Source organism: Puccinia triticina, chromosome 18A, assembly GCF_026914185.1.
Source record: "Puccinia triticina chromosome 18A, complete sequence".
Taxonomy (NCBI): Eukaryota; Fungi; Basidiomycota; class Pucciniomycetes; order Pucciniales; family Pucciniaceae; genus Puccinia; species Puccinia triticina.
The window spans coordinates 3,143,802-3,169,778 of NC_070575.1; the positions used below are offsets into that span (position 1 = coordinate 3,143,802).

At 46.1% G+C, this 25,977-nt stretch overlaps 2 protein-coding genes across 2 annotated transcripts; both read right to left on the reverse strand.

Moving 5' to 3' along the window:
* Positions 1–1,417: 1,417 nt before the first annotated feature.
* On the reverse strand, positions 1,418–1,940 carry PtA15_18A346 (uncharacterized protein; the record flags this gene model as incomplete). The annotated part of the gene is made up of 2 exons (XM_053164875.1): positions 1,418–1,652; positions 1,726–1,940. 2 exons carry the CDS (start codon positions 1,938–1,940, stop codon positions 1,418–1,420), a joined length of 450 nt encoding a protein of 149 aa, XP_053028841.1.
* Positions 1,941–23,157: 21,217 nt separating this feature from the next.
* PtA15_18A347 (uncharacterized protein) lies at positions 23,158–25,385 on the reverse strand (the record flags this gene model as incomplete). Its single annotated transcript, XM_053164876.1, has 4 exons — positions 23,158–23,355; positions 24,768–24,950; positions 25,010–25,137; positions 25,202–25,385. The coding sequence occupies 4 exons, from the start codon at positions 25,383–25,385 to the stop codon at positions 23,158–23,160; spliced, it is 693 nt and encodes a 230-aa protein (XP_053028842.1).
* Positions 25,386–25,977: the final 592 nt, after the last annotated feature.

Sequence of the window (25,977 nt, forward strand, 5' to 3'; positions counted from 1 at the left end):
GGGGTCTATCTACTCTTTATAAGAGGATCCTCAAAGTCAACTTGAACCACCTGGAAAAGTGGTAAGGACAGCTGTGCTAGACCAACAGGGGCTACAACCTCCGTGCGCACCAGGGAGACGGTGGGGGGACACAAAGTAGTAAACTAATCTGCTCTGATTGTTGGACTAAGTCTAGGATTAACAGAGTAACCTTGATCTTGGGAGGGGTTAGTGTGAAGAGAAATAAAAGAGAAGCAATCAAGAGACACAGAGTAGCACTCTGGATAATCAAGGTTCAAAGAAAGAGTATACTTACTGTCAATATCCTAGGCGCCTGTGACAGTAGGTGTACTGGGAGCATGTTATCCTCTTTGGTGGTGATCCTGGGTTATCTGGGGCGTGGTTCTGGTTGTCTGAAGTCTGTAGATCCTCCTCAGGCAAGGGGGATCCTGAATTCAAAAATTTTCACAGTTTGCTTATGTAATTACATATGTACATGTGGTTTGGCAAGCCTGGTAGCGCTGACACGTCACAACTGCGCATACGCGCCACAACTCAAGAACTCAGGGAAGGAGTAGAGTTAGAAGGAATTGGTAAGTTGTAACTACAGTTAAAATTCTATGTGGAAACAGAATATGAATTCAAAACAAGGATATCCCTTAAGATGAAAAAGATATGAAGTAATTCATATGTAAAAAGTAGAAAAAAGGCAGACTTTAGGTCAGCTGTGTTGACTTTAAGGCTGACATGGCAGAGGCTTGTAACCAGGAAAACAATTATCATGGATATTGGGGACCAAGCAGACCATGAAGAAGAGCTAATTTTAGATCAAGAAGCCCTTGATCAACATGAGGCAAATCTGGGATATGAATGATCCAAATAAGTAGTAACAAACAAAATTCAACTCTAGATTTTACTTCTTATCAAACTGTTTCATGTTTCTTATTTGTTTGTTTCTCTGATTTTTGCAAGCACCTCATCACCAAATTTGCATGAAGTAAATGATGCTTGGAAATTGGTGCTAAGAAATAAGCAGGGTCCCCGCTTAGAAGCCCTGTTATATGTGAAAAATGGGCAAGTTTTAAATTTTAACACACAACACACAGGGTTTGAGACATTGGTAGAGATTAATCACAACAGGGAACCCATTTCAAATGATTTGTGACATATAAGAATGCACTCAAAAGGGCCTAAGCAGAACTGCTTCCTGTCATTGTATATCATGTTGACAACTGTTTCAAGGCAAAAAATCAATGTGAAATTGATATCTTGATTAACACATTTCTTTATTCAAACCAAAAAGAACCACATGATTATTTTTTCACAACATATAAAAAGGGGGCAGAAGCGTCAATCAAAGAGAGAAGAAGATGATGGGGGTGGGGGAAGGTCACAAGAGGAAAGAGAGCGGATGGATACAAGAGGCGGGGGAGGGAAGCTATTGTACAAGGATGTAACCAGAGACGGCGAAGCCAAGGCCCATGACAACATTCTTTATGATTGCAGCGCAGTCATTCCAGAGAGGACCATTGGTGTTGCTCTTGGCAGCAGCCTGAGTAGAGGTAGAGGCACCGGTAGGCATGGCACCCAATTGGCCAGAGGAATCGGTTGTGTTGGCCGTTGGATTGCTGTGGAAAACAGTAGCATTGTGGGGGAAGATACCATGGCCATTTCTGATTACATTCAAAGGCAGAGACAGAAGATAGTCAAATGATTGTGCGGAAGCAGGAGGAATAAAAGACGTACTTAACAGTGAAGAAGCTGGCAGCAACCAAGTCACCAAGCCCACTGCTGGCCACGTATTTGTTCACATACCAATGTCCTGGGGGAGTCCCAGCGGCAGAGAGGTTTGTGGGTGAGGCAAACAGCATCCAAGTGTACCTGTATTTGTTTGTGTTCAGAAGCAGACCCGGGCCAGCGTAGTTGGTCAATACCTTCCCTGAACCCACATTCATCGCCATCCCGCTTTCAGCTCCAGCGTTGCCAAAGGTTGCTCCATTCTCCAGGAAGTGTCAGTAGTTACCTCTAAATAGTTGAGCAGCATCTCATCAACTCCTTGATTGTGTGATCTTAAGCAAGAAATATTTGGTGCATACTTCTTGTCTGGGTTTCCCAAGGGGTTGGCATTGGCTAACATCAGTTTAAAGGCGTTGGGAGCTTTGAAGGCGGTAGCGTCACCAGGAACAACGGTGATAGTAGGAAGATTTTTGACATCTGTTGTTTGGAAACTGGAAAAATGGTTTATGAGTGGCCCAACAACAGCGGAAAAGATCAGATTGTATGTACCTTCTGAGGAGTAGGATTTGCCAAGGGTGATGAGACCGGTGGGGTATGCCACCTGAAGTACTGCTTGTGCCTGAAATCAAGTAAGCCAAGAAATGAGTCAAGGATCAATGTGAGGTATTCAGAGTACTGAAATGTTTCCCACCTTCAGCAGGATCCCAAAGCGGTTGGGATAAGACCCTGAGAGAAACTAAGCAATGCAGGGATGGCCAGGCAGCAAAACAGGGTCAGTGCAAAGTTGGGAAGAAGGCTGATGGGCAAACATGGAGACTCACGAGATTATTTTATTGGGTGACTGGGTTGGATACCTGGTCGGGGGTGGCATGATTTGATCCATTGGCTAGAAGATTATTGATTGGTTGGGCTGTGCCTCTGGGTCGGAGATTTTGGGCTTAAGATTGCTGGATTTGTCCAAGTGAGAGGTTGGAAGCTTGCTTTTCCTTTCAGGATGAGTAGGACTGGCCTGAATGGGGGTTAAGCAATTTGGCCAAACCCAGGTGGTGAGTTCAGAGCTGACTGAGCTGAGGGAGCTGGCCTAACTGGGGTGGTGAGGTTGGAGCTGTATTCACACAGAGCTTATGGAGCTGGGTTGGAGCTGAAGGAGCTGAGTGGTGGGAGCTGACTGAGCTGAGCGGTGGGAGCTGATGGAGCTGGCTGAAATGAGGGGTTCAGGTCAGCAGTTTGGATTTTTCAAGAGTTTCCCAAGCTGACAGAGCTGGGTAGCCTCACACCCAGCTATCTGTTAGTCAGCTATAGCTATAAGAGCTGGCATGGCCAGCTCTACATTGTATTGGCTCCTAAACAATGATGAGTACAAATTATCCTTAAAGTCAGTGTAGCTGACCCAAAGTCTGCCTTTTCTACCTTTTTACATATGATTTGTCTCATATCTTTTCCATCTTAAGAGATATCCTTGTTTTGGATTCATATTCTGTTTCCCCATGCAATTTCAACCTGAGTTACATCTTACCATTTCTTTGTAACTCTACTCCTTCCCTGAGTTCTTGAGTTGTGACACCCATGCGCAGTTGTGACGTGTAAGCGCTACCAGGCTTGCCAAACAACATGTACATATGTAATTACATAAGCAAACTGTGAAAATATTTGAAGTCAGGATCCCCCTTGCCTGAGGAGGATCTAAAGACTTCAGCACACCAAAACCACACCCCAGAGACACCCAGGATACAGAGGCCACTTCACTCCCAGTATCACCACAGAATATTGACAGTAATTACCCTCTTTCACTGACCTTGTTTATCTCAGAGGAAACTCTGTTGCTCCAGACTCTGCTTCACCTGTTTCCTCCAACTCTTTCAATCTTCAAAGATCAAGAGGTTATCTCTGGTTAAGACCTATAAAACCAGAGCAGAGCAGTAACCCTACTTCTGAATCCCACCAACGTTTCCTTGTTGTGAGTGCAGGCTGTTGCACTCTCTTGGCCTTGCACAGCTGGCATCCAACTTTTCCAAGTTGAGAATAGCCCAGATCAGTTGTTAAAGACTTAAAGTCTAGGCTTGATCTTATATCCTTCTCTCTCTTTTTCTCTCTCTCTCAGTTTGTGTTTCTTTATCCTAAGAAATCCAAACTATTCCCCCCATTTTTTCTTATGTTCTGCTGTCACATAAGAGACACAGGCTCACACCCACAGATTCAATTCATGTTGGATTTAACACCCCAGAGGACTGGATATCTAAATCACACCTAGGCAAACTGGCTAACATAACTTCCCATTGTTGGCGCCACATAACAGGAAGTTTCAAAGTTGACCCAGGCATGCATGCAGGTCACTTTGCATACCCCAATTTGGCGGGGAGACTTGCATGCCAAACTGGCAAGTCAACATTCAACATTTGAGTTGAACACCAACTTGCCTTGCCACGCAAGTCAGCTGGCCTGCCCCTTCAGCGCTCATCTCAAACCTCATCCACCACTCAAGATCACCCCCTGCCAAAGTCACCAGCCCCCAATCCCAAGAAAACTCATAAAACGCAGTCATCAACCTCCCTCTCTTCAAATGTTCTTCAGCCCCATCCTCACCCTAACACCTGCAACACACCATCACATCTACAAAGCTCTTCTTGGAATTTCTTGTACACTTGCGTGTTCAACAATGTCACCCCAAATGCCTCTATCAACTTGACCAAAAACCAAGAAGCCTTTGATTCAATGGGATTGAAATGGAGTTAACAGAGACTAGTCAAGCATTAAGATTGTTCTTGAATGGCTTGCAACAGGTACCAACTACAAGCTTTAATGGCAAGGCAAAGGAGAAAGGGGACGGACAAAGACCTGGCTATGCTCGTAGATTGTCCAATTGATGGACCTCAGGGGTATCACTCACAGAGACACAAAGGGTAGATGCTCTCACTTTTCATTTATTACTCATTTCCAGTGTCTGATGTCTGTCATCTTTTACAGGAGTGCTTCAAAAGATTTCAGACCTCCAATCTTTGTACAACACTGCTTGGGACTTTTTGAAGAACACTGGCAAGGGGATCATGGAGAATGATGAAATCAATGGTGTTTGCACCGTTAAGGGTATTTCATCTTTCCATATGAGCTGCAATCTAACTGAACTGCAAGGTTGGCTGATTACTCTCCAAAATATATTTCCATGTTGCTATTGGAGTTTTCTTGATCCCATCATGATATCTATTGGTCACCAAACCATTGCATGTTTAATCCTTGGTTAATGGTGACCAACCAGGTAGACAGGACTCTCCGGAGCCCAACAATGACCCTCCGCCTATGGAGCCCACACTTAACACCAATGACTCTGCCAGTCTAGCCAGCAGAAAGTCCAATCTTCCCAAGGTCTTGGCCTTGATTCCTGCACCCCAACTCTCCGCCTCAACTCCTGCTCCACAAATCTCCACCTCAACCCCTGCTGCATTAGCCCAGAAGACCAAGTAAATCAAACACAAATCATGTGTGAATCGTCCTACCACCCAATCCTCTCCTCTAGACACAAACAGAACAATACACAAGAGCTTTATATGTGATCCATTGTCTCCAAGTGAAACACTGACATCACTAGGGCCTGCGCTGAGGCCAGCCAGATCAAGATTGCATACATGAAAGAATTAAGAGAGCATGGGTTATCCTTTGAAGAAATCAAGGCCAAGGCAATAATTGTGTTCCCCCAATTAGCCGAAATGGATGAAGGATGTGAGGGATCCAATGACTCTTCTTAGTTGTACATATTGCTTTCTATCTTCACTTGCCAAACTCATCTGTAAACACCCTCTTCTCCACTTTCATCTACTATGCTTTCATCATTGTAAAGGACTGAAGCCAATGTACATTTTCCAATCTCTTTCTTCTCCAATGGCCAATTTTCACTTGATCTTTTTCCTCTTATGGGTAATGGCTACTTTCCACTTGTGTCTGATATTATTTCATTGGTCTAGCATACTTGAGTCATTGGAAGTATTTTTGAAGTAAGTTCCTGCGAGTGAGTGCACAAAGAATCACTGAGAGCCCGGAACCAATTGTGAAACATGGATCCGGGTTTTTTGCTAAGCTCTTGCTCCAAACTTGTAGAAGTTTGGGGTTCTGGGCTTTGTTTGGGTATTTGTGTGTTTTGAAAAAAAAATTGTATTTTATTTTTTGACACATGACACAGGCTCCAAAGACCAATATCTGAGTTTGTTAAAGACAGCCAATCACGGAAACAAACTTCAAGGGTTTCCCCTGCATATTACTTAAAAATAAATAAAAAATAAAAAAATAAAAAAAAACACCCACCCAATCCCCAACCTCTTCTAGAGAGGCTGCAAGGATTGGGTCAATGACCCCCAGCGCGCCGCAAAGGCAATTGCAAAGGGGGGCCATTAACTTTTACCCCTCAAACTTTGCAAACGCAGCAGCAGAGGGGCTCGAGTCAACTGCCTCGCTGGAATTGCAGCGCAGCGAGTCGACTAAAAAATTTTTAAAAAAAAAACCCCAATCCCCAAACTCTTCTAGAGAGATTGCAAGGATTGGGTGAATGGCCCCCAGCGCGCCAAAAAGGCAATTGCAAAGGGGGGCCATCAACTTTGACCCCTCAAACTTTGCAAGCGCAGCAGCGGAGGGGTTGAGTCGACTGCCTTACTGGAATTGCAGCGCAGCGAGTCGACTGGCGATCCATGCCTGCTACACCATCCCCCCCTTTATAGTCACCCCACCCGCCATCTCAACCCCGCCCAGCCCGGCCCCATCGCAGCAGAACCAAACGCCACAACCCGCCCCGGCCGAACAACCCTCCCCATCGCTACGGCGCCACCGCAACGCCCCCGCCCCACCTTGTCGCAGGTTTCGGTAATGCGCCAGTACCTGTTGCCGAGCCCCTGTCTGTCCTTACGCTAACATTCTTTATTCCTCCCCCCCGTCCTTAACAACCTTCCTGCAGCCCTGCCGCCTCCATTCAATCGGTGGAATCCAAATGCCCCGCAAGACAACTAACACCCAAACCAGACCGGCCCTTTACTGCTCCTTCACGATAGCAATGACGATGCCCTGACCCTGGACAGCAGCCATCCAACCAGCGCAATCTGGTCCAGCCCAAGTCGGTCATACCCAACGTTATCGCCTTGTTATTAACCCGTCCCCATACCCGCCACGCTGGCAGGCATTTATCCTATAAATTGCCTGCTCGTTCGTCTCCCCTAAAGCCCATCCTCACTCTTCATCCGGCACATTCACAACAGCGTTCACCCCCAACGCCAACTCACCACTTCTTTCACACCATCCCATCCATTGCACATCTACTTTCCCCCGGTCCCATCGCCCGTTCAAACCGTCTCATCCCCTGACGCAAGCCTCCAAACCCCGCACTTCCGAGCGACCGCAGTTTGAACACAATGACTCAATCTCGCGTTCCCAACCACCCTGTCACTTATGCCAGCCATTTCGAGCCGTTGTCAGATGTAAGTTACCCCTCCCATTTGTTGTGACACACCAATTCTAACAGCTTTATCCAGTCGACCTTTGATACCGTTTGCGCGAACCAATATGGATATGTGAAAACACAGAGTTTCATATTGTGCGGCGGGGTTAATGAAGAGAAGAGTGAAAACTTCGAAGTCAAACTCGTCACCAACACCGCCTTGAGCAATGTCCTTGAGCCTGAATTTTTTTACTCGATCTGTGGCAAGATGATCGCAACTAACAATGGAAAACCTCCTGTCTTGAGCTACAGCCACGAGATGATAACTCGCATCGGCGCAACTGGCACCAACCAACCCGACTTTACTAACAAAACATTTATCACCGGTCTCGGTCTGATTACCCACCGACAAGAAGTAGCGCCAGCGGATACTGACACTGGTGTTACTCTCGAAGTTATAGTTGCCCACTCCGATTGGGATGCGGAGGTTGGCACACATGTCTTCTTGTATTGTAACCATTAATGATCCTAACCTTATCATTTCTTCCCAGAACCGATGTCACAGGCAGTTCGAAGTCAAGTACATCGTACCTGGTACTAAAAATCAAATAAAGACCCATTCGCTCTACACCGTCGGTCGGGAGGTCAAGATTATTGGACGCCTTGTCGACTTCGATATGGAAAATCATATGACGGTCGTCATCGTAAGCTGATCATTCCACCCTGACCAACGATGACAATTGACTTTCAACCCTATCCCACAGGCGAAAAATGTTAGCATCACCAACGGTCACCAAATGGGCAAGATCAAGCCACTCGAGTCTGGGTCGGGCATTTCAGGAACCGGCGAAATTAAGAAGAAGCTGTCAGTGGTATACCCTTGCCTAGGATAAGGACATTACTAACTTATCGTAACAGTACTAAATTTTTGCCTAAGAAGGCCCCCCAAGACACCGGCCTGGGAAGGACAGACACCGCCTCCGGTTCAAACCATACGGCGCAAAACAATAAACAATCCCGAGTTTCGACTGTGAAGCCCACGAAATTCATGCCGGTCCCCTCCTCATCGAAGGGGAAAGATAAAGTTGTCGACGATTCGGATGAGGAAGCTGATCCGATGTTTCCGGAGGATGATGGTGATGATTGTGAAGAAGAGCTCGCCCTGACCCCCGTCGTCGAGACGCCATCCAAGCGAGGGCGCCCCCGCAAATCTATCCTTCAAGACGCAGCGAAACGCATGAAGAAGTTTTGAGGCAGCAGCGACATCAGCCTAAACCGATATTCCGGCGGCGGTATTCCACGAGATGTGCAACGTCACTGCCCCTCACCGCGTTCTTTGTTGTCATTCAACCTCAATTATATCGCAAACCCACCCCGTGCAACTGGAAAAACTACTCTCACGCGGTACGCGAACCCCTTGTTTCTTAGTTATTGGCTCCTCCTTCGGCAAGGACTCCTCCCATGTTCAAAGTCTACACCTCCTGTTCAAATAAATCCCATAGCACTGTCTTCCTCATGCTGAATTTAGCAATGTAAATACTCAAATTATGCGCGCGCGAACTTTGAAATGAATTCGCGGTATTTCATCCCAACTCGATGAGTATCATAAATTTCGGCAAGATACGCACCGCAGGGTCCACAGAACTAACATGCTTGACCTCTTTGGAGAGCACTTTTTGTCAGTCACCCGCGCCAAGTCCCTACATTTAACGTATTACAACTTCGAGATTTAACATCGAACTTGCGCCTGGGGACCTACCGCGCGTTAAATTGCGGCAAAACCCCGGGGTTTGCTCAGAACCTTTGTATTGGGTGTTGCCTGTCCCTATCATGAACCTGCAGGCCGGCTCGATGACAAACACATTGAGCTTCATGAGTCAGTGCGTCCGGACGGTAGACTACTAAACAAGGCACTCACCCATTCTCAGGAGTATCAGAGGCGAACCGGACCATAACACGACTCCACAGGTACTATAGCAGCACGCTATACAATCACCGCACTCCCCAAATACACAAACTGAACCGTCTTTGACTGAACGAGCATCTCAATCTGCGCGGCAATAGTGGGCCGGGCCTATTGGGTAATCAATCAGTTCATCTGCTGCCGAGCGCGTCCGGATTTTTCTCAACTCAGGCTTGAATGTACGTGTAAACCCTTCTCAACGATCATTATCCTGGCCACTGAACAATCTCCTTGATTGGAAACCAGCCCCCCCTCCGAGTGAAGTTCCGGCCCACGATACGATTGATTCCAACTACCCGCCGCTTGACCCGCCTTCATGATTGAAACAAAAGGCAAAGTTTGCAATAGCACACATCCGTCGTATGAAGCCTCCTTGCGACATTGTTCTTCATACAGTGTCCCTCACAATGCCGGACCTTGCAATATTGCCTGCGCGAAATGTCAAGCGCTTCACTTCAGAGACAAGGCGACGCTTGCTGAACGCTCAAAGCCTAACCCTTCATTTTCCACGTGCTGCCAGAAAGATAAGGTGACTTTGCCTTCCGTCGACTCATCTGCCAGGCAGTATCCCACTTTCATGCAGGGGCTTTTGACAGGCCAAGACACACGTGAGTTATTTTCTTCTCCTCTTTCGTATCACACTAACTCGTGATTGGTCCCAGGTTCGAAAAATTATCAAGGTTTGCTCAGAATGTACAACAATGCGTTATCTTTCACGTCGCTTGGCGCAAAGGTCAACCCAACCGTTCAAGGCCCATTCGGCATTAATGTGTTCAAAATATCTGGAGCCCTCACCCATCGCATATCGAGCATTGAGCCCCCTCGAGGTACCGACCCCGGATTTGCCCAGATTTACGTCGTTGGCGACAAGGGGCTCGGCGAGGCGGAGTATCGTGCAGCGAAGGCGCAAGGACGCGGTGGCGACACGGGAAGAGGCTCTAAAATGGAACCAGGGCTAATTTTAAAGCTTGTTCAGTATATGAACGCCCATAATCCTTACGCAAAAGTCTTTCGCTCAGCAAAGGACATCCTCGACCAGCGCAATGCTTTAACGTTGAAACTACAAGGTGTCCCGAAGGCCGGGAGCAACCCAAAGCGTTACAACTGTCCTACTGCGAACGAAGTCGCCATTGTTGTCCAAGGCCCGGGTAATGTGATCAGACCGCGGCAAATCCTTCTGCATCGCCGCGATAACCGACTTGAGTACATCTCCGATACACATTCCTCATACTTTCCAATGCGTTATCCCATTTTTTTTCCCTTCAGGGAGCAACAATGGGATAATCTATTTTGTGCATCCACTGAACAAGGTTAGCCCCCTTTCTTCTTCCAAATTTATGCCTTGCTGATTGTATAACTCTATTTTCCAGTGAAAAAGCGGAAAGTTGGGCCTCTGGAATGGTTCGCGTTTATGCTGTTCAAGAGGAGCTCGAGGTTTTCGGCGATTCTCGCGGGTAGATCATTGCTGCAGGAGATTTTAGTTGACATGTGCGTATGCGTGGAGCGCCAAAGATTAAAGTTCATTACTTTCAACCAAGAGAAACTCAAAGTCGGTTCATACAACCGCCTTATCAAATCGTTGGAAAACCAATCAAATGTTACCGGTCAATGTGTAATCTTGCCCGCAACCTTCATTGGCAGTCCGAGGGCGATGGAGCAGTTGTACCACGATGCAATGGCAATAACAAGGAAGTTTGGCCCACCTTCCTTATTCATTACGATGACGGCCAACCCAAAGTGGCCTGAAGTATTGGCCGAAATCCCAATGGGCGACAACCCGGTGGACCATCCAACGATAGTGACCAGGGTGTTCTATTTGAAAATGTGTTACCTGTTATTCGTTCTGATCAAGATGGAAAGGATGGGTCGGGTCATCGCCTACGTCTACACTGTTGAATTCCAAAAGCAAGGCCTCCCACATCTCCATCTCATGTTAACACTCGAAGAGCGCGATAGACCAACTACTCCTGAAGCAATTGACGAGATGGTGTCAGCCGAGATACCCGACCCAGTCAGATCACCAATTCTCCATGCGCTGGTGTGCGAATTCATGCTGCACGGACCGTGCCTGAACCGACCGTGCTGGAATGGAAAGTCCTGTAAATTAGGCTTCCCGAAACCTTTCAGCGATCGCACGATTAACATCGATGGCACCTACCCTGTCTACCTGCGCCGGGACACAGGCCAAACCTTCACCAAGCATACGACGACATTCAACAACGGGTCGGTTGTCCCTTACTCACCTTATCTCACGCGGGCTTTCTGTTGCCACATAAACGTTGAAGTTCCAGCAAGTACCTCAGCAATCAAGTACCTGTATAAATACACCACAAAGGGTCACGACCGGCTTGCCATGTTGTTGGAGGGGAATGACGAAGTTCAATCCTATATTGACGGACGGTATATAAGTCCTCCTGAAGGTGAGCCCTTTCCCCTGGCCTGATTGACCGCTGTACGACTGACATCGGTGTTTAGCATGCTGGAGGTTGATGAAGTTTCCACTCTCCGGCCGATCTCCCGCGGTCACTCGGCTTAACCTACACGACGAGAATGAGCAGCTGGTTTATTTTGACGGCAAAGAGGGCCTTGAAGGCCAAATCAACAGCAGGAAAGCGACTCAAACTAGCTTGACTCAGTTTCTCGTCCTCAACAGGGACGATGCAATTGGCGCCGACGGCCGGCACACCAGAACTCTCTTCTACGAAGAAATACCCGGATATTTTTCTTGGAGCAAAGCGAATAAAGAGTGGAAACCTCGCAAGACCCGAGTCGAGGTAGTCGGTCAAATATTTTCGGTTTCTTATCTCGCGGGCGAGAAGTACTACATGCGCGTGCTGTTACTCCACCGTAAGGGAATGATCTTGCATGAAGACATGAGGACAGTCGACGGGACGGTTTATGACGATTATCGCGGAGCATGCAACCGCCTAGGTCTTCTTGTGAACGACTTCCTATACGACAAGGCCTTGCAAGAAGCTTCATGTGTTCAGTCAGGGTATCAACTCACGATGTACTTTGCGATGATGTGTGTCCTATCTCCCCCTGCCGCACCAAGAGTACTGTTTCAAAAGCACTATTTGAACTTCACCAATGATTGTGTAAGAATCGACATGTCGAAGCGCTATTCTCGTCAATTAGACAACAACGAACGTCGAGTCCTTGCCCTATTCCGACTTCAAGAGCTCTTAGAGGGCATGGGTTCATCACTGTTGGGCGCCGGCTTAAGGGCTTCGAGAAAAGACAGACGCATGCTTGCAACCCTCACAGCAGAGAAAGCCGGCACGGAGGACCCGCACGTCATCAAAGACAGGCTCACCAAGAGCATCCATCAATTCAACCGCTGCCAATCGCTATTCTACGACGCGGTCGATGAAGTTCTGTCTAACCATCAAGCCAGATGCTTTTATCTCGATGGACCTGGCGGCACAGGAAAAACATTCTTGCTCAACACAATTATTGACAAAGCTTTGCTGGATGGCATCAAATTTATTGTTGCTGCATCCTCAGGGGTGGCGGCTCTTCTTTTGAAACACGGGCAGACTGCTCACTCGGCGTTTAAAATACCAATCGACGCGCCTGAAAACTCTGAGTGTACTATTGAACCGGACACGATCCTTGGACAGCAGGTCAAGGAGGCTAGGCTTGTCATATGGGATGAGATCGTCACAATCCACAGGAATGCAATCGGTGCGGTCGACAAGACGCTTAAGCGCATTTGTGGCAATGATTTATCTTTTGGTGGGAAAGTTGTTATCTTTTCAGGTGACTTCCAACAAATATTACCGGTCGTCAAGTATAACGAATTCCCTACAGCTGAGCAGGCAACAATCAAGTCTTCGCCAATCTGGCCAAATATTTTCACCTTCCATTTGACGAAGAATATGAGGCTGGCTCGTGCTTTATCTGGCCCGGTAGAAACAAGGACGAAATACATCACCTTTTGTAAAGCACTGCTTGCGCTTGGCGAAGGTCAGGGTCAGACTCAGGACTTCGGCGTCGTAGACCTACGGGGAATCAATGTCCGTTCACTTGCAACGCAGGAAGAGATGCGGGCAAGCCTGATATCGTTTTTTTATGGGGGTCTCACCGGGAGCCTTAACTCGAACATTGACAACTTGAAAAATTACCTGAACGAGAGGTGCATACTAGCACCACTCAACCGAGATGTTCGAAGGATAAACGCTCAAGTCCTCTCACTGCTGCCGGGCCCCGGGATTATAATTAAATCACTCGACACGCCAGATCCGGATGCGTTCGGATCGTTACCGGAAGAATGTCTCAATAAAATTTCGCTTTCTGGATTCCCTGAGCACGAGATTGAGATCAAGATTGGCATGCTGTTAGTTGTGATCAGAAATATGGCGATCGGGAAAGGCTTGTGCAATGGCTTGAGAATCGTCGTAACAGACGTCGGGCAGGCTTACATTGTAGGTAGATTAATGGCCGGGCCTTTCGCAGGGAACATTGTCACATTGCCGCGCGCGAAGTTGCACAACAAGGGAAACGCGAAATCAGGTCTGTCGTTCTACAGATACCAATTTCCAGTGGCGCCAGCGTATGCCATGTCTGTAAACAAGAGTCAAGGTCAAACCTTGAACAAGGTTGGAGTATTCCTTGAAACCAATGTATTCTCGCATGGGCAGCTGTATGTGGCGCTCTCGCGGGTGTCAAACGTCGATGATCTCCTCGTAGTGAAACCTTCATGCCGCGCGGGGACAATCAATGTTGTCCATAAATCCATCTTTGCTCTTTGACTCAAGCATCCCTAAATTTTGACCGTTATCCCTGACATGATGTACATAACTCGCGCAAAACTCGCCCAGCAATACATTCAGGTTCATCCTTGTAATAAACACAAGTCAATAAGCAAGGAATTTATAGTTGACCAGGTTTCTATGCAGCTGCACCCCTTTGGGATTGCCTTCTCGGCGCGCTGGGTGTCATTGACCCAATCCTTGCAGCCCCTCTAGAATAGGTTGGGGGTTGGGTGGGTGTTTATTCTTTATTTTTTATTTATTTTTATTTTTGAGTAACATACAGGGGAAACCCTTGGAGTTTGTGCTCATGATTGGTTGCCTTTAACAGTCGTGTGGGCACTGGGACTTGATCAGGTAAACCCCGCAGCGGCGCAGCCGCCTCAGCCTCTAGTAATATACAAAAACGGAGAAATGAAAGATTGGATGGAAAAGAACAAGAAAAGCATCAAGAGTCTAAGTATTCAATTACCTCAGCAAAGACACGATCTCACATTTGGCTACCAATGATGCTATGATCCTGTTGGGCTCCGTCATTGTTTGAATCAATGTTGTCCACTTCACCGTGGTAAAAGTCAGGGGAATTGTCTTGAAGGAGGAAGTTATGGAGGATCACACATGCTGATATCCAATGTGTGATCTTTTCTATTGTCCTGGCTGAGCTGAGGTCTTTCCGAAGTCCTCGCAAGCTTTGGAATTGTCCTTTGAGGATTCCAATGCAATGTTTGTTACAAACTCAAACAGAGCTGAGATGGCGGTGTAATTGCTTTTGGGGTCAAGACAGGGCCCCAGGGGGCGGGCATGTGAATGCTGGTACTAGGTTTGATTTGGCTCAAAAACCTGAATCGGCCACCAGATACTGCCCTGGGGTGAAAAGCTTGCTCTCCTGGAGCTTGAGCTCAGTGTTCTCCCAGAGTTGGGTTATGTGGCAAAATCCTGAGCAGGTGAACGAGTCATCAGGAAGATTGTAAGACAAAAAATCAAAAACAAAAGAATGAAGAGACTTACCAGGCCATCCTGTCATGTGGTACGTGATTCATTTTCCTTCATCACAAACTATCAAGGCCCCCAGCCCGTAATAGCCCGTACAAGAAAAATAGTCTTGAGGATCAATGGTTGGTGTGGCGATACAGGACAGAGGGGCTTACTCGGGGTACTGCGGCGAGGCGTGTGAGGACGAGGAACTGGTTAGGTTTAGCTTGTTGTATCTAGTTTAGCTACAGTTGTACCGTTTCTTTCCTCTTTTCTTTTACTCACTCGCTCTTCCTTGTATCAACTCCTCTCGCACCTCCTTAGGTGCATAGTCATTTCTCTTTCTTTGTTCTCTTGTTGGCCTCCCACAATCGGCCTCCTATTAGCTCACTGCGCGGTCACTGGTGTTTTTCAGGTATTGATTCTCTTCCCTTTTCACTTTCTCTGTCCTTTCTTGTTTTGTGCTCCCTATGCAATAAAACTCACTCTTCCTTGTATCAACTCCTCTCGCACCTCCTTAGGTGCATAGTCATTTCTCTCTCTCTTTGTTCTCTTGTCGGCCTCCCACAATTGGCCTCCTTAGCTCACTGCGCGGTCACTGGTGTTTCTCAGTTGGCTTGTTGTATAGAGGAAAAAGTGTGCCGTCAATGAAGCCAACACTGTTTTGGAATCCCGTGAATCTGGAGATTTGCGAGGCCAGTGCTTGAAGTGCTTGGGCATCTGGCCATTAGACATAAGTTCTAAAAAAATAAAGGAAAAACCAACCAGAATCAATCTACCAGACAATTGGAACCCGTAGGAAAAGAAGCAATAACCTTTCAAGAGATAGGATTTCCTCTATTGTCCTTGAGCAGTATAAGATAACTGCCCCCTTGGATATTTGGAAAAACCAAGCTAACATGCCAACCAAGGCTCCATTGCCATGCAGTCCCATCTGCTTCAATGTGACCATCAGTTGCTTGCGGACAGGGCGTTGAGGGAAGTTTGAGTTGTTTTGGAATATTGGGTGGCATTCAATTTTGGAGAGAAGACAAAAGAAATAGGGCTGAGAAATCCTGAATTCCTGTTTGAACAGTGTTTTTTCAAGGCTGAAGAGGTATTTGGTCTTGTCTGGAGCATGGCCCAATTGTATGCAAGGAGCAAGGTAGCGGTGTTTCTTGATCATGATGAGCGCAACAACAACATCCTCCAAGTCGATGTTCTTGCTTGAGTCGGATTTGTCGTTCAAGGTGGATTTAATCATGCCTCCCCGGACTTGGCTTTGGATGAGGTGGGTTAATCAATTGATTGTTGAAGCTCGATCTGTGTGACGTGGCATGGTTGGAGAAGGTTGGAGGGTTGTGTGGGGTGGTGGAAAGCGCAAAATGTTGTTGGTGTATGGGTATGAGGCTATGAGCTGGAGAGTTCTGCCAGACTGCCCAGAGCAGGATGCTCAAGGTAAGTTTGAAGTTTGGCAGGGGACATGCCAGTATGCAAATTGACTTGCATGCACACGAGATTTTACTTTGAACCCCACTAACATTGGAACTGATATGCAAACAAGATGGAATTCTACTTTGGGACAACTTACCAGTATCCTGGGCTGCTCTGAATCCATGTGAGTTCATTCTTCTCTCTTACTTATTACATCCATCCACTGCGCTGATTTCTTTTATGGAAAAGCCTTGAGTGGCAGAAAGACAAACGACTTGGCCCTGCTTGCCATCATCACATAAAAAAGGGTGATCTTAACTTAGCATCTGATCTTGTGGAATTTCTCAAACTGTTCTATGAAATCACGCTTCAAGTCTTGACTCGTGGTGCAGCTTGGATATCAAATATTGTCATATTTATCGACCAGATTAGCAGCCATCTTTCCACCCCAATCTCAGAAAAGAAAGAAGATTACCCCCCCCCCCCCCCCCGCCTTGAGGAACGCATGCAGTGCTGCACTGCAGCTCACAAATAAGTATTACACTCTAACTGATTGCTCCGCCTTGTACTGGGTTGCTATGGGTAGGCTTTTACTGTTTTTTTATTAGAACTGATGTTTCATACTGATGGATAAGTTATTCTGTAGTTCTCCATCCATTGTTTAAAGATTCTTACTTTAAACTTGCAAATTGGCAACCTGAATGGATTGACAAAGCAATTGGGCTCATCTGCAAGATTTGGCAGACCCACTACAAACCTTCACCTCAGCCAACCTCATCCCAGCCTTAACCCAATCTTTCTGTGAAGGTTAGTCAATTATGATACCACCTTTAGAATTCAAGCTAACATCTTATGCACAGAAACCCCAAATAGGTATCCTTGCCAGGTTGATGAGTGTATCAGAAGAGTGAGGAGGAACAACTACTATCAATCCGCTAAATGCATGGCTTTCAGGAGGTTTGAGTTTAAGGAGCAATGGACAGCCAGTCAATCCCTTGAATTGGTGGATACAACAAGGGCACTCTGGAAATACGCATGTTGGTCTGCTCCAGATGGCCCTTGATGTTCTAAGCTTTCCTGGTTGGTATTTTTATCTTGTATTCTTTTTTGATTACCATGCTCAAGACTTTCATCTATAGCAAAGACTGTGGACGTTGAGTGATCATTCAGTTTTGGAAGAGACTACCTTTCTGCAAGAAGGCACAGACTTAGTGCAACATTGGTCACCAAAGGGATGGTGGTGGTATTCTATTCAAGGAATGGGAAAATAAAGAAGGGAGTACTAAATAAGTGGAAGACAGAAACAAGAAATGAATCAAAGAGAAAGGGGAAGGAAAGAACCACAAGTGAAGCAATAATTTTTCCACATTTTCATTTATTATATGTTAGTTTACCAATCATAGAAATGAATATTTGGATGGTACTTTGCTTCCAAAACAGGTTCACATACACAGGTACCCAGGTACCTGGATACTGTCCTGCTACCTGGCCAACAGGTGCGGGTGCGGGTGATGGTGCCCAAAATATGAGCTTTTCTCAACAGGTACCCGCACCCGCCACAGGTAACCAGGTGCAAAGTGACATCCCTATGATTGACTGGCTCATAGCAAGAACCTCCCCCTCATTTTTTTAGAGGGGGGGAGACTTTGAATCCCCCGCGCACCGCAAGATTTCACAAAAGATATCACAAGCCTCCTTCTCACTCAAATACATATTCCGGTCCTCCCACACTTCCTAGCCTGCAGAGATCCCTGACTAACATCTCTCCTGGCTAGGTGAGCCTTCATCTCATTTTCCCTTTTTGCATTTGTCCTTGTCCCTACTATGCTACTGTTCATGTACTTACAGAGAGATCCCTGACTCACATCTCTCCCGGCTAGACTTCTTCCCCTCATATCTGCAATTACAGCCCCATGAACCAGAAATTGGCCTCAAGGTTCCCTCCCTGTCCCACACTCAACAAAAAGTGAAGGACTCCAAACTGGAGTCCTTACAATTTCAGCTAGAAAACCTGTCTTTTGATAAACACACGTGATTTTGAAGCGGCTACACCGCTGCAGGGAAAAAGCCTCTAACAAACACACTCCTCCCCTCCCCACCCTTACAAGCCCCCTGGTGACTTTTTTTCTCTACATTATAGGTTTGTAATAAATTCTACAGAGGCTTATGATTTTGACATTCTTGGAATGTAAATCATCATTATAATCCTGCTTCACAAAGTTGATGCAAGAAATGAACATTTTGCAGTTGCCACTTTGACTGTAAGTTTCATGTCTCATGCATCTCAGTATTTAGAAAACTGGGAATGCTCCTTCATCATGATTCCTACTATCTGGTGGCTGTTTTGTAATGGTTGAATGTCAATAATTTTTGATTTTTTACAAACATACACAGGAAGTGAAACCTCCCAAGGCACATGGTTTCATAAAAATGTGAGAAAGGCCTTCATAATAGCCAAATTCAGTTGTGCCTATAGGAAAACCAAAAATACTTCATATTTAACTGGAACTAGAGTCCAAGGCGGCTGCGCCGCTGCAACCTCCCAGAGCCTTTTTTCATAGTTTTCTTTGTTATTTTAGCAGCATAAATTATCTTATGTTGTTGTTTGAAACAACTTGATTTCTACTCCTGATCTGTCAAAAAAAAATTTCATGGAAATTGAATTGATCTGAATGTGTGTGTTATCACTTGGGAATCTCAAAGTTAAAAACATAGGCCCTGTTTGGCTGCCACGGTATGCGTCATAAATGGTCAAATTTATGACGCGCAACCCCCGGGGGTTTCAAAGTTTTGGTGGCAACGGGGGGCAAACTTTGGGTTGCGGCGTCATAAATTACACGATTTATGATGTATAATGCGGCAGCCAAACGGGGCCATAAAAACTTCTCACATTGTGGCATACTGATGTAATCAAATTCTCTGCAGGAAAATAAACAGATAGTTTTCAGTCCCTGAAAAGAAGGTCTTAATTTTTTGGAAATATGCTGGTATGTCAAAACTTTGAGAAACCTAACTGTAGAATTAAGCATGGATTTATCATATTCAACAGATTGCTTCAAACACCATTTTATTAATCATATTAATTCAGTCAGATACAAGGATTTTTGTTGGTACTCAGTCTTGTGCTTCAGTGCAGCATTCAATGTTTGGTCATTACAAACAGTCAATTCGGTCAGGTCTACATTGAGCTTTTGATAACGGGTGGCTTGTGGCAAGCTACAGGCAGAAAATGTGTTACTTCTGCTCAGAGGTAAAAAAAGAAGGAATCTACCTCGCGGGCCCCATGACCCACCAAAGGGACACACAACAAGCAAAGAAAAATAGAAAAGCCCACATAAACATATACACATGAAGACCGGGACACAGAGATCACACAAAACATGACGTAGGAAGGCTTTTGGATTGCCTGAACCAGTCCGCAAGTCTCCTTGACGCTGGGTGTCCCGCCCTTCGCCTCCTCGTCTCATCTACATCTTGTCCAATTAAAGACAGTCCCACAATTCCTTTCCTTGTCCATCCAGGGGAAAAGCCTTGGGGACCAGGCGCTAAACGTGACAATGAATATTGCAAACTGGTCTATGTCTTGTGAGAGAGCTTTTTTCTTCTTCTTAATCTTTTGGTCAGAATTCAATCAATCTAATCCTCTTTTTTGTTTCTATAGTCAAGGAAAACAGATAGTATGTTAAGATACAGAGGAATTTTCTGCACAGGTGGATCACCATTCAGTACCTTGGGTCCATATTTGCTGTTCCCGTTGGCGCTGAGTCCCAGGCCAATATGCAAGTTGAAGTTTGAGGGGAAGGAAGAAAAAGATGAGAAAAGGCCAAGAAGGGCTGTCCAAGCGGACGCCAGCCAGCTCGCCTTCCAAATACCTAAGCGGAAGGCATTGGGTAGTGCGTGAATCTCTGCATATACTGCAGCAAGTAATGCTTGAGTTTGAGGCCCTTGAATTTGAGTCCAATTGAGCCTGTCAGCAACAGATTGTCGGAGTATCAAGTCGGCGAGGGTGTGGGAAGCATTAGGCTAGTTGCTGCAGTAGTGTCTGAATGCCTTGCCGCCCCGGATGTAGTCAAACATGATGCCGCCAACAACCTGGACCAGGGCGCCGGCTGTCTGGAGCTGGCGGCCCTCCAGCGCGCTCAAAAAAGTCGTCCCGAACAGCATGATCTCCTTGACGTTCTCAAAGATGTTTATTGCCGCCCGCACACCAATCAGCAGCTCGAGCTACCTGTAAAACACCTGCAAGAGGGTCTGGCAGATCTTGACAAATCCCGACTCGGGATGGATCAGCTCGTGTATTGCTTGCTGGCGGTTGTTCTCCTTCTTGGAATAGAGCAAAAAGGTCGGTGGATCTATCAAGCTAGGAAAAGTCTGCTAATTAGGTCCACAGAAGGTAGAGCTAGGGTCATTAGTCTTCAGGAGGGGTGGATGATTGGGCCAAGGAGTGAAGAGGACACTTACACTTCCCGGATTTCCATTGAGTTGAGGTGAAGGGATGATGGAAGGAATCACAAGGTTGCTAGCGGTCGACGGCCGGCCTGCTGGTTAAGTGCTTGTCAAGGGTGTGGATGGGGCCTTTGACGGACAGGCAACACATATCAGAGGAGTCTGACAACAGAGGACACCTACCGTGCTACTGGGGGAGGTTGAGCGGGTGGTCGCAGATCTATGAGTCAATGGATTTCAACATGCTCAAGAGCCCAAGCGGAAGGCGTTGCTGGTCAAGGGGAAAACTGGGCCGGTGGTGTGGATTCAAGTGAAAATCTTGGCCCTGGGACTGATTTGGGCTTGAGTTGCTCGCAGCTCGGGCGGCTTCTGGATATTATTTGGGATACATTTCGACTCCTGCCAAGCAACTGTCAGCAGATTAGTAGCATCTTCATGATAATTAAGGAAGAGCCAAGAAGGTTGCTGTTTTCAAGCGCAACTCAAAAGATATTCTTACACAAGGTTATTGTTGACAACGCCTAGTTGGTCAAAAAATTGCCGTGCAGGTCACGGGTACTGGAGGGGTGTGGCAGTGGCGTAGTTGTCATGGCTTGATGGATGTGGCAGTCAAGCTTGCTGGTGGTGAGCTGTAGTACCGTATTGTCTATAAAAGTAGGCTTCAGCTTGCTTGTTTGTGTCCCTCAGGGCGTCCTCTGCCGCTGTACTTCCAGCGTGCGGTTCGTCCTCAACCCCCTCCGCTGTTGCACTTGCGCAGTTTGAGGGGCTAAAGAGTGCCCCCCCCCCCGGGTTCTGCAGCCTTTGCTGCGGGATGGGGGCCTTCAACGCCCTTCCTTTTTGACACGTGCGCTTGGCACGGGCTAGAGGTTGGCCCAGACGCAACAGCCATTGCTGTTCACAACACCTTTGGTGTTGTTTGGGGGCATTTCATTTTTTTTTTTTTTTTTTTTTTTCAGTTCTGTTGTATGTACAATATTAAACCTTGTATTTTTTTGTGTTTTAAAATAAGGGGAAACCCTTGATTTTTTTTTTTCTATTTTGACAAAATGTAAGGGGAAACCCTTGTTTTTTTTTTTTTGAATTTTTTACAAAGCTGTGTCTTTAATAAACTTGGATATGCTTTAGGCCAAGCCTTAGCAGAAACAAAAGCCATTCAGGCTCAAATTTTTGGACAGTCTACAAGCCACATGTTGATAGCTACTTTTTGCTGGTGCACATTGAAGATTGAAGTCAACCAAATGAGGAATGAATTTTTGATTTAACTTGAATTATGAAGGCAATCAAATTTTATGTCTACCATTCCAGGAAATGTTAAATACACATTCACCAAAATTTACTGTGTTTAGTCACAATTCAAATTTATGTGAAATGTGAACTGTACTTAGAATTCAGTATATTTATTGTTGTGTTGTAGTGTTAACTGTGCTAAAGAGAGATTTTATTAATACTTCATGAGTTCCTCAGAGGAAGGTCAATTCAATTTCACCTACAATACACACAACCATATTTATGGTTGTCTAAGAAGAATACCAGCCATGTAATTTCACAAATTGGGGAACCTCTTGCTTGAGATCAAGTTTCATTGTCCTTGAATCCCAATTCTAGGAATACATATGAGCATTTGATTAATCATAAAGAAACTGAGAACCCAACCAGTCAATGGATGTATCATGTCAAAACTTGAAAGCAAAGTTTCATGTTGACCAGACAATAAAGGGAATAATATTTTGCTGCTGTCCTTTGTCTTGTTGATCAGAGGTAATCACAAATGTACTTGGAGGCTTACAAAAAAAATTTTATTCATTCTAATTGTTACACCATGTCTATCAAATGTACCACTGTAACTTAGATCCCTGAGGATGTCCTTGTTTTGATAACAGCAAATAATGGTGGGGCCTATCCAAGGTTGAACAGGATGAATGACAATGGCTTGATTTCTGAATGAAAATAAGATAGGCGGGAGGTGGCACACTGGAAACTGCAGAAAACAACTTCGGACAGATGTTGTCCAAGCAGTAATTGGACAGATGTTGTCCGACAAGTTTGGCAATCTGTGGGGTCCGGATTATAGAACTTGTCAGACAAACCCTGTCAGACAACTGCTTGGACAAGACTGTCCAAGCAGTTAGTTTGCGCCGTGGGAGGACAAGGAGGCGGGTGGTTGGCGACATCAAAGAGGGTGACGTAAATGTTGAAGAGGGTGGGCAAGATGGGCGGATCATTTTCCAGATAATTCTGAGTACCCCACGTGCTTGCAGGCCATTAAGAGCTAGAAAGAGCAGAAGTTGAGAGAGAAGGGAGTGCCCGGAGGAGTGGGCTTGCGGCCAACAGCAGCACTCGCTGAACTGGGGAGCAGAGAGCTATTTGATGGCACTATTGGTGGCATCAGGCGCAGCGAAGATGAGAGAGACGCTCAAACTCATGCTGCGCCACCAGGCGACCAAGAATCAGACCAACATGGGTGAAGGCCACAGAAATTATCAGGACCTCAGGCGCCAGCTCGCCGCGCCTACTGAGATCCTTTTGGACACTGTGGCGAGCTTCTCAAGCTTGATCTCTGACCCTGTGGGCACTTCTAGCACAGAATAGCTTGACAAGATTTTTACAAAGAGGTTGGGGAGGACTTGTGAGTTGGAATCTTCTTGCCCGCTTTGATTGAGCATTTGGCTATAGATTGGCTAGAATAAAAGGGGTTAAATAAAGCCAGGGGCAAGTAGTGCAAGAAAGAGAGGGGGGAGACGGACCTGGACTTTGATTTTGTTGAAAAGTTTCCAGCTCTGGGGTTTCAGGACCATTTCAGGGTCAAGGATGGTGTCAGCCTTAGAGTCATCACAGCTGACCTAAAAGCTGCCTGTTCTACATTTGTTACATATAAATTACTTTATATCTTTTTCATCTTAAGAGATAACATTGTTTTGAATTCATATTCTGTTTCCTCATGCAATTTTAACCATAGTTACAACTTATCAATTCCTTGTAACTATACTCCTTCCCTGAGTTATTGAGTTGTGGCGCGCTTGCGCAGTTGTGATGTGTCAGCGCTACCAGGCACGCCAAACCACATGTACATATGTAAATTACATAAGCAAACTGTGAAAATTTTCGTAGTCAGGATCTCCCTTGCCTGAGGCGGATCCACAGACTTCAGCACACCAGAACCACCACCCAGATAACCCCAGGATCACCACCAAAGAGATTACTATACTCCCAGTATACCTACCGTCACAGGCGCCTAGGATATTGACAGTAAGTAACCTCTTTCACTGAACCTTGTTTATCTCAGAGGTACAACTCTGTGTCTTGCTTGATCTGCTCTTTTCTATTGGTTTTTATCCTCTTCTTGATCACAGGGCTGTCCCTCCAAATCTACTGGCCTTTGCCTCAATCTTGATCACAGGGCTGTCCCTTCTTATCAATTGGCCTTTGCCTCAAATCTAGGTTACAGGGCTGTCCCTCAGGTTTCCCTTTAAGAACCTAGACTATCCAGAAGGAAGCTAAAAAATTGTGGCTGGATTAAACTTATCTAATCCAGATACCCTCCTGAGAGGAAGCTGTAGCTTTTCTAGCACAGATTAGCAGCACTCTTCTGAAGAGTAGCATTGCCAGTGGACGTGCATTCCCATTAGAATAACCTAGTACTTCTCTTTATCCTGATCCTGCTCTGTTTTCTCTCTCTTTTTCTCTCTTTCTCTTATAGCTGTATTTTCTTTATCCCAAGAAATCCAACTGTTGTCCCCCCATTTCTTGTGTCCTGCAGTCACTATAGATACTCAGGCTCACAGATGAGGGGCAGGAATACTGTAAACATGTTGGATCCAAAACAGTAGCAGCACCAGTGCCAAATACAGGAGTTGGAGAGGGCCGGATTCCTTCCAAAAAGGCGGGAAATGGAGGTAGCTGTAATGTTGTAAATGGACCAAATGTGTTAGCAAGAGCAGCTACAAAACAGTGAGGTTGGAAAAAATGTGTGGTAAGTGTATGTACATGCATGCGGTGTCGCCCGGAAATGGAACTGTCTCTCACCCGCTCTCATCCCTTTTGTCGGGTTTTCCTTCTTTGTGTGGACATAAAGGAGGGCCAGGAGACTCACCAAGAGCGTGCCTTTGCGGAAGAGGATGATGTAGATGTTGAGCGGCTTGAGATACATTGGCGAGTAGGGGTCCTTGTCAAACAAGCAGAAACAGACAAGATAGTAGTTGCGGAACAGCTCAATCTTTTTGCGGGTCTCCTCCATGAGGATGTCTTTGGTGGTCAGCGGATGGATTCCAAAGACCTGTGTGGATGTCAGCATCTACAAAAAAAAAAAAAGAGAGAGGGGGGGAGGGGGAAGACCTTGCTGAGCAGCTTCATCTCCTGGTCCGTTGGCAACAGCACTTTGAGCCACCACGTCGACGCCTTGGTGTCGTCGTCCAAGCAAAGAAGCATGCCCCAGCAAGGCTTGGCATTCTTGGTGACAAGAACTGTATAAGGAAGTTCATTGAGGTATCAGTTGCAACTTGACTTTGCATAGCCCGTGGCGTTGACGCCTCACGAGCGTAACTGCCGGCGCAGGAATTGTGATTGAGGTTACCGTTGAAATGTGTGGTGGCGGAGTCTTGAGAGGGTCTGTTGTGGACTTGTACATAGATTTTTGGTGTGGCGAATGGGTTGAGCTGGGGTTTAGTAAGATGTGGCGCCACCAACGCGGGAACTGTGGCCCTAGAAACATGGGCGGCTGTGGCGCTGGGAGCTGAGTAAACAACGGCTTGTGTGGTGAGTTGGGGCCAGTGGGAAGTCGGTGTATTTAAAGGAGGGTGGTGGGGTCAAGTGATCCACAGGTGATTTTGTTTTGTCTGCCCCCACCCTGGGAGCCCCCTAACTGCTTGGTTAGGCCCTCCCTGGACAGCTTACCAACCAGCCCACTTTTGCTTGTTGCTCCGGCACAGCTGGAGGGTCATCCATAGGGCGTTTGGGCCTTTGGGGATATTCAACGTACCAAGTGAGAATAATGGGGCATTTGTTTCCCCATTTTGTGAGAAAAAAAAACCCCAAAACTTAGATCTGCAGGTCTATAATTCTGTGGATTTAAGAAAGTAGGATATAAGCTTGTGAGTTGTTTTTGTGTTTTTTTTTTTTTTTTTTTTTCCAATGTCTCCATGTGCATGCATGGGAACTGTTTTTCATTTTGCCAATTTCAACTTTATTTACGCGCGTACATTGGGGTGACAGATCACCAGAGGGGCCTTTCACAGCGCCATGACAAGTAAAAACTGGTCAGAAAGCCATTAAAGCCCCAGCTAGTCATATTTATTTTGTGTGAA